The following is a 9,516-nucleotide window of genomic DNA, read 5'->3' on the forward strand; positions in this document are numbered from 1 at the left end:
TGAGACATTTTCTAATCACGTACAAGTACACACAGATATTTCCTTTTCTAAATCTAAATGGAACTCATTTAAATGTGATAAAGCACATTTAAAGGAATAATAAACATACTATAAAGAGAACCATCACCTCCAAATTAAGATTTCTCTTTGGATATTGTTATTGGCGTCATAAAAAAGGAAAGAACATATTACTTTTTCCACAAAACTATATTTTAATGTTTCATAAAGCCACAACTTAATGTCTGACCAAAAGTAACAGGCTGTTCCATTGGGAAAGATTTTCAATTCTTTTATTCTGGATGGGTCCTGAATTCCAGATGCCAGGCTTAATTCTTTGTACAATGGTACATTTACAAGAGGTACAAAACACTTATTGAGCTTTCAAGGCAATTATAAGGGGCCTTAGACTAGCTCGTTTGCAGTGAATTAATCTGATTCCTCTTTCCTCAGCCCACACCTACCTCCAACTTGAACGTTACAAGAGTAATCGCCCCAGAAACCCTCGCCGCCTCCAGGCACAGTTCTGAGGAAGTGGAAGAAACGGAGAGTTCAGGCCAAAACAAGTGTCTCGTGCTTTTCATAATCTTTGAAGGGAAGGTTCTTCAAACGCCCTCACTTGATTTCCCTTTGTTTCATCAAGAGGGGGCCTTGGCACAGCAGGTGTCTTCGTCTTGTGGGCCGTGGGCTCCGAGGACTACAGAAACCGAAGAATGCTGCTCCGTGCAACCGCGCTCTGCCCCCATAGCACAGTTGGCTGGTCACTTTCAAGGGTGGGCAACATCCCCGATGAAGTATTCTTGTGAAAGAGAGCAGCGTGGGGCCACTGCCATCGCTTCCATTGTCAGAACATTGGGGAAAAAACCCTTAAAACTCAATCATTTCTGCTGGCTTGTGTTTCAACTTCCTTACTTTTCGGTAACCCTTGATGGCCAGGACAGCCCCAAAGGCAAAGGCCACGATGCCCAGGGCAGCAAAGATGGCGGCTCCTATGTCTCCCCCATGGAAACTGCAGCTGAAGCCGCTGTAGCCCTTGCTTTGGTACAGTGCTTCCCTCTCTTTACACAGAGCGGAGTTGTAGGCAGCAAAGAGGTGGCTGAAATAGAAATACAAAGCTGGGATGTATGCTACAGCAATCAGCATGTCCAGCAAGGCTTCAGTCACCAGGCACAGTGGGCAGTGCCATGGGACCCGCAGGACACCCATGGCGATGAGGAGGCAGCTGTAGGCCAGGAGGGCTCCGCTGTAGGCCATTGCTGCAGTGACTGTGGGCAGCTTCAGCTGGTAGAACTGGACATCCAGCTGCTGGGCTTTCTCTCCATCGGCACCATCAAAACCACTGTAAGCCCCTCCGAACTGGTAGTAGTAAATGCCCCCCAGGCTGGTGATGCCCGTGTAGCCCCCTGTGGAACTGTAAGACACAGAGCTGCAGGCCAGGATCAGCACGCTCAGGAGAACCGCCAGCAGCTGGCAGCAGGCTGCAAAAAAAGGCCGTGTTACCGTTTGGGGTGATGACAGTTAGTCCCCGATGAGGGATGCAGACGGTGAAGCTTGGCTGTAAACCCAAAGGTTAAAATTCAAATCCGCCCAGAGGCACCTTGTAAGAAAGACCTGACAATCTACTCCTGAAAATCAGCCACTAAAATCCCACGGAGCACAGCGCTACTCAGACACACAGGGTGGCCAGGAGTTGGAATCAAAAGCACCTGTTCTGGTTGATACTTTTTGTGTGTGTGACTTAGCACTAGAGATTCTTCCAGCTCAGACCACTAACTCTTTATGCTGTCCCCTGGGAACGATTTGGTGCCTAACTGGTTTTTGCTGCTAGTGAGGAACTCCAGTCTCCAGATGGAACCAGAGATACTCAGGACTGAAAAAAGAAAGCCTCAAAAGGGCAAGGCCGCCTGTCTGGTGAGAGGTTCAGGTAGATGGTGGAAGCAGTCAAGTCAGCAGGAAGAGAGGCTTCCTGTGTGGAGGGAAAGGCCAGAATGTGCCCTCTCCCCTAAACAAGAAGGGGTTCCTGTTGATACCTGCTTTGTAGCCATCTTCAATTTTCCAGAGGTAACTTCTAGTTTGGGGGGAAAATCCTTGAGCTTAACAAATGATGACCTTAGAAAAAAGCATGGACGTATACGTCAAAATGGTAACTACGAGTCTCATGCCTTATGAAAAATTAAGTTAATTAAAACCACAAGGCTTACTAAATTAAACATACTGAAAGCAGAAACATCAACTGTTATGTGTACACCAATATTTACTGCAGCACTATTGACAATAGCCAAAAGATGGGAACAACCTATAATGCCCACCAACAGATGAACGTGGGGAAGCAAAATGTGGTCTGTTAATAAAATGGAATATCTCTCGGCCAAAGAGGAACAAAGTCCGGATACATGCTACAACATGGATAAGCCTTTAGAACATATTGCTGAGGAAAACATGTCACACAGCGGTAATTATTGGATGCTTCTATTTATATGAAATATCAAATATCTACAGATCTAAGGTTATGAGCAGTCACCAGGGGCAAGAAAGAGGGAAGGGGAAAAGACTCACTCCTTAGGAGAACTGAGTCTCTGTTAAACTTGGTGGAAACATTCGGAAAACATAATGGTGATGGTTATGCAACACAAGGATCACAAGGCCACTAACTTGTACATGTGAAGAATGTACAATTAAAAGTAAATTAAAAGAAAATAAACGTTTTTCATTCTTAGACTTTAACTCAGTAACTTTGTTTACTTCAATTTTCCTTAAGACAACGCTCGGGATATGTTTGGGATTTTCCCAGAGCTGGCTTCTTCCCAGACCCCCAGCTTCTTTCTGTTGGACAACGAAAGGGACCCAGGTTCCCACCAAAGCCGGGCGCTTCTCTCAACACCTGCTTTGTTGAGATATAATTTACAAGCAACAAAATGCATCCACATCAAACATGCAGTCTGACAGGATTTAACAAATATGTGTCCTGTTGAATATTCCATTTTTCCACAAATCTCGTGAAGCTCCGCAGTATACTAGGTTGGCCTTTTCTGCAGATGAGCGGTCATACCCAGGTGCTTTTTCGTCTTTTTTTTCATGCTCAGTTCTTCAAGCCTGCTTGCCTAGGCACAGTGAAAACTTGCATGCTTTGACTGGACGTTGTCCATAGTGGACAGGTTTTGGGGTTGGGGTGGTAAACATCACTGGCATTTAGAGAGGCAGATTTTGTGCCTGGTTGCAGTTGATCTCTGCATGAAGCTGGGTCACACGATTGCTCAGGGAAAGGATTCTCTCCCAAGTTATTCTCTTCACATTCTGCCCTCCAAATGCACATTGCTGCATTGTTTCCTTTGATAATAAATGCAACGCATAGTTTAGTGTCAGGAAAAAATGTAGATGATAGAGAAACATTGTGTGAAAATCGCCTATGAGCCAACTAATAAAAATCACCATTATGGAAATGTTCTTTTTTCTTCCGGGCTTCTGGTTGTACCCGCACCCCATAGATTTTGCATCTGACTCTTATCTACAATTGAATCACCTACTTTTCACTTAATGGTACTTTGTGACCATTTTTCTATACAGTGCGTATGAATCTACTTCATAATTTTAAAAGATGTTATTGGCACCATCAAGTTGATTTTGACACATGGCAACCCCATGTGACTGAGTGGAACTGCCCAGAAGTTTTCTAGCCTGTAATCTTCATGAAGCAGAGCCCTGAAGATAAAGTGGTTATGTGCTGGGCTACTAACTGCAGTATCATTGAACTGCAAGGTCAGCAGTTCAAAACCTCCAGCCACTCCTCAGGAGAAAGCTGAGGTCTTCTACTCCAATAGAGAATTTGTCTTAGAAACCCACAGGCACAGTTCTACACGACCTGTAGGGTCACTATGAGTCAGAATTGACTCAGTGGCAGTGGATTTGAGGTTTTTGTTTAAATTTTTATGAGACAAGAGCGCAACCAGGTCTTTCTCCCAGAGCCACTGGGTGGGTTCAAACCACCAACTTTCAGCTAGCAGCGGAGCGCCACCAAGGCACCTTAAAAGGTGATCCACAGTGAGTTTATATTATTACATCATGAATGATATTCACTCTCCAGTGTTTCGTTCTATGGGAGAGTTTAAATTTTGCACAGATAGGAATAGGCTCATACCTTGCTCCTGTTTTACCTTTTGTAGAAACAGAAAGAAACCACAAGTTGGGGGAAACTATCTTTAAAAATATATATATTAGTTTTTAAAAAAATAAGTCCTGAGGCTCTCCCAATCCTCAGTGTACACAAGTGGTCCTCCCTGCCCCTTGAAGGAGTTGGCTCTGAGTCAGTACCCTCTCTCCCGGCAGTCATTTGGAACCATTCCTGACATCCTGGCTCTGACTGGCAGAATCATCCCCATCTGCTCAGTCAAGAATGAACGCTTCTGAAGACAAAGCGGGTGAATAAGCAAATGTGGTGAAGAAAGCTGATGGTGCCCGGCTATCAAAGGATATAGCGTCTGGGGTCTTAAAAGCTTGAAGGTAAACAAGCGGCCATCTAGCTCAGAAGCAACAAAGCCCACATGGAACAACATGTCAACCTGTGTGATCACGAGGTGTTGAACGGATCACTGAAGACAAATGGGTGCATAAGCAAATGTGGCGAAGAAAGCTGATGGTGCCCGGTTAACAAAAGTATAGCATCTGGGGTCTTAAAGGCTTGAAGGTAATCAAGCGGCCATCAAGCTCAGAAGCAACAAAGCCCACATGGAAGAAGCACACCAGCCTATGCAACCACGAGGTGTCGAAGGGATCAAGTATAAGGCATCATCAGAACAAAAAATCTTACCATAGTGAATGATGGGGGGAGTGCGCAGTGGAGATCCAAAGCCCATTAGTAGGCCACTGGAGATCCCCTTGCAGAGGGGTTGCGGGGAGGAGACGAGCCAGTTAGGGTGCGATGTAACAACAATGAGAAATACAACTTTCCTCTAGTTCCTAAATGTTTCGTCCCCGCTCCCACTACCATGACTCGAATTCGATCTTGCAAGTCTGGCTAGACCAGAGGATGTACACTGGTACAGATAGGAACTGAAAATACAGGGAATCCAGGACGGATGAGCCCTATAGGACCAGTGGTGTGAGTGGCAAAACAGGGAGGGTAAAGGGGAATGGGTAGGAAAGAGGGAACTGATTACATGGAACTGTGTGTGACCTCCTCCCTGGGGGACAGACAACCGAAAAGTGGGTGAAGGGAGACGTCGGACAGGGCAAGATATGACAAAATGCCCATTTATAAACTATCAAGGGCTCATGAGGGAGGGGGGAGCGGGGAGGGGGGAAAAATGACCTAATGTCGGGGGTTTAAGTGGAGAGAAAATGTTTTGAGAAACGATGTACAAATGCGCTTTACAAAATTGATGTATGGATGGATTGGGATAACAGTTGTATGAGCCCCTAATAATAAAATGTTAAAAAAAAGAATGAACTCTTCAAGTCAAATTTTGGTTTGAGATCTTGGAGAAAGCTCAGTCCAGTGAAGGTATTAGAGAAGTATTTTTAAAAGGCGGCTTGAGAAATGCCAGTTAGGGACAAAGACAAATAAACCCCCACAGCTGTCTACCTTGAACTGCCCCCACGTGCTGAAGTGTGAATGCTCTCGGCAGTGGGGAGACCAGTTGTTACCGAGTGTACTCCAACCCAAGGTCACCTTACGTAGCTCAGAGTTGATCTCCTTACAGAAAGTTTTCAACGGGTCCTCTGGGTGGACTTGAACTACCAACCCTGCCATCCAAGCTAAGCACCTAACTATTTGCACCACCGGGGACGGGGCCCTAGTAATGGGGAGCTTGTGTTTTCCCCAGTCTCCAGTGGACTGCAGTTGCAACGCCTCCAGAGCAAATGTTCCTGAGTAGGAAACTGGTTCAGAAATTCAACCTTAAAGCACTCTAGACCTACATGTGAAAGCTAGGAAGCAGCACAGGCACCACTGACTGGAGAGACTACAATTTTCCTGCGAGGAAAAGAAATGAAACATTTAAAGTGAAGGCTGGAAGCTGAAATGTGACCACCATGATTAGAGCATAAAAGATCTGAAGGAAGAGGGATGAGCAAGAGGGGAAGGAAGCTGTGCCAAGTGCAAGCTGGGAGACTGAGCGGAGCCTGGAAATGCACCTTCTCTCTAGGTACATTTCTCCCCTTTCATCCAACAACAAATGAGCACAGAATTCCTCTGTAACTCTCCCTTCCATGGGTCGTCGTAACACCTGCCCGAGCTTTCTGTCTGACCTATACTCTCAGCCCCTAACAATTTTACCACCTGAGGGCCATGGTATAAAGTGAATTGGGGCCTTCTCTATTGACTGTTGGCCTCAGTGATCCAAGCTTTCTAAGAGTCGATCACCCACACTTCAGAGTCTTATCCTGGAAGCTAGTGAGATCCACAGCTACCTCCCACTTTTACAAGGCCAGTCAGAGGCGGCAGAACAAGACAAAGTAGCTCTAACAAGAGACCGGAAAAGAGATGATTCCACCAACACAGAAAAGTCACACACAAAAATTCTGGTCCCCAATAATATGATCTTTGAAAACAAAAACACTCAAATAAAAAAAAAATTTATCCTGGTGACCTTTATCCGGATATTCTCCTGCTTGAAACAAGTGGTGGTGTTTAACGATGGCTCCCTCCAAACAAGGCAGCATTCTGTGTGTTTCTGCGATGAGAACTCTGTACGGGCTGTTATTTGTTAGCTTCCACTGCTGAACCATCTCTGCCAGTCAGACTCAGAAAGCCAACCTGCAGGCTCAATGCCAAAACGCCAGAAGCCAAAGCTCAATCAAGCGCTGCTCTCACCTCTTAGTCAATCAATCACAGGACAGAGGAAAGCAAAACAAACCAACAAGCAAAAGACCCCTGGCTGGGGAGAGCTGCTCACCAGCTTACGGCTCATTTCTGCTCCTTCTATCACCAAGAAAGGTAGAAAGAAGGTCACCTAAGGAAACCATCTCAGGCCTTAGGGCTCAGGTTCTGTTTCTGTTCTATTCCATTCCAGCTGAGCCTGTTCGTACCAGGGGAGTTGAGAGAATTACAGACACTGAGGTAGGGCTAAAACATGTAAACTACAGGGAGGATCCTCGTCCCTAGGTTGCCCGAAGCCCTTTAATAAAAATCTCTTGTAATCCTATAATTGCACACATCAGTGCAGACATTTTAATACACACTTTGAAGTATGAGTTCTGATTTCTCTCCCCTGAGGCTGGGAGGCTTCCCCATTAGTCATGTGCAGCTGAGAAAGTATCATTTGACCATGTGTGCAATAAGGGCTTGCCCTGACAAACCAGATTGTCCTCATTACTGGCACAGCCCAGCCTGCTGGTGCTAGGACAGGGCATTGGGGAGCTGACACCTGTGGGAGCCAGAACTTAGTAGGTTTGGGTCTCAGGTAAAAAAAAGTTTAAAAGACATGTTTTGGCAACAGTGGCTGTCATGGTTTGTAATTCTATAACCAAGTTGATTCCAACTCAGATTCTATAGGACAAGTTAGAACTACTGCCCAGTGGGTTTCCAAGGCTGTAATCTTTTTTTTTTCTTTTCCCCAAGGCTGTAATCTTTATGGAAGAAGAAAGCCTCATCTTTCTCCCTCGGAGTGGCTGGTGGGTTTGAACTTCTGGCCTTTTGGTTAGCAACCAATGTGTAACCCACTTTGCCATCATAATCACAAATATCGATGTAAAACCCAAACCTGAAGGAGGTTCCCAGAGGCCAAGGGTAACCTCACCAGGCTCCAGGCATACCTGAGAAGTGTGGAAGCCGCATACCGGGGTGGAAACGAAACTACTAGGAACCAAAAGGTAAAGTTGGCATGATGTTTTGCTTCACCAGCTAAGACCACCCCTTGAAGGTCAAGGGTCCAATTGCCTACGAAATGGCTCACCTCTCCCAGTGCACAGGTATCTGCATTTGTGGCAATCCAGGAGTCCCTCGGCCTCTGATTGGTAGAATTCCACTTCCTCTAGACCAGACCTGGGAATGGATGGCACGTATCTCCCTGCAGCGAGTTCACTGTAAACAAAACACACAGGCGTGGTGGGCGATGGTTGTGGTTGTTGCCAGTCCATTCTGAGTCTAAGTATCAGAATAGACCTGTTCTTTGCGTAGGGGTTTCAAGGCTGCAATCTTTACAAATGCATTCTGCCACATCTTCCTCCTGCAGAGCAGCTGGTGGGCCCCAATCCCGGACTTTGGGGTTTGAAAGTAAGCACTGAACACCTGAGCCATCAGGGCTCCCATGCATGCCACCCACTGCTGCCATAGAGTGAATTCTGACTCCTTTTGACCCTACAGGGCAGAGTGGAACGGCCGCGGTGTGTTTCCAATACTGTAACTCTTTATGGGAGTAAAAAACCTCATCTTTCTCCCTTGGAGCAGCTATTGGTTTTAAACTGCTGACCTTGCAGTCCCCTACACCACACTGTCAACACTTGAACGTAGTCCCCCTCTCAGCCCAACAATTAGATGGAGAAAAGACAGAAATGCATTGCCTTTTGGTTCAGAACACTAACTGGCTGTGAACAAAAGTAACCCCTCAACTTGCTTTTGGGGAATGGGGGAAGAGAGCTTTAGGGGCTGGGTCTCCAGTTTTATGAGGAAAAGTTGTCCATTCTTCCAGGTCACATCGCTGCAACACAAAGTGGCTACAGTTGGGAAACAAGAGCTAGTGTGTGTGACTCTCGGGGCACACCCTTTGTCATTGTAGTTGGTTTCAGATAACGTAACATAAACTCAGGATAGCAGCTTCCCAGCTGTGTGCACACAACCCTGGAGTCGACCAGCAGAATGGAGCCTAATACCTCCTTAAAGACAAGTGTCAACGCACCCAAGTCGGGCATCAGCCCTGGACCTGTTTTTCTCTGTCTTGCTCTGTAAACTCGGAGCTGGCAGGGGGAATAGCATTCAGTAAGGTTTGTGGGACTTGATGGAATGTTAGATGGAAAGGTGATCAAGGTGGGGGGAGGCAGGGCACCTCTTCCTCCCAGACCTTCTCTTGGCTCACAAAGTCTTCCACCGAGTGGTGCTCCAGGGGCAATCGCGTGAGCAAGTGGGGTGCAAGGCGGGAATTTTAACCCCACCTACCTAATCTCCTTCCCACCCCTTTCCTTCCCTATTGCGGACACCTCCTTCCTCTTTACCTGACCACCCCACTCCACCGCCGACCCTGCCACTGCTAAACAAGGGTGTTGCTCTTGGCTTCGACTCAAGAAGGAACACCGTGCAGTCACCTGTAAGGGCAAAGGGACTTTAAACTGACTTCCTTCAGGGACGATGGCCTTTGGCACGGGCTTCTTTGGCCCGGCTGCAAAGCAGGCACTTGCACGCCCACGCCCCTCCAGGTGCGCTCACCGGTCGGGTCCCGGCGCCCCACTCACCTGTCTGGCCCCCGGTGCGCGAAGCCCTGCTTCCTGCCGGCTGGCGGCCCCGGGGTTTCCCAGGGCGAGGCCCAGGGGGGCGGGGCCGCGTCCCAATTCGGCTCCTGGGGTTCAGCCCGCGTCCGGCTCGGGCGGGAC

General features: G+C 47.1%; 1 protein-coding gene across 1 annotated transcript; it reads right to left on the reverse strand.

Moving 5' to 3' along the window:
* Positions 1–229: 229 nt before the first annotated feature.
* On the reverse strand, positions 230–9,509 carry LOC101649716 (MARVEL domain-containing protein 3; the record flags this gene model as incomplete). The annotated part of the gene is made up of 3 exons (XM_004704563.2): positions 230–1,475; positions 7,887–8,014; positions 9,379–9,509. Coding segments are annotated over 3 exons (870 nt in total), but the record flags the coding sequence as incomplete, so codon positions are not given.
* Positions 9,510–9,516: the final 7 nt, after the last annotated feature.

The sequence above is a fragment of the Echinops telfairi genome, unplaced genomic scaffold (assembly GCF_000313985.2).
Source record: "Echinops telfairi isolate 266 unplaced genomic scaffold, ASM31398v2 ScPeMD7_2291;HRSCAF=2852, whole genome shotgun sequence".
Taxonomy (NCBI): domain Eukaryota; kingdom Metazoa; phylum Chordata; class Mammalia; order Afrosoricida; family Tenrecidae; genus Echinops; species Echinops telfairi.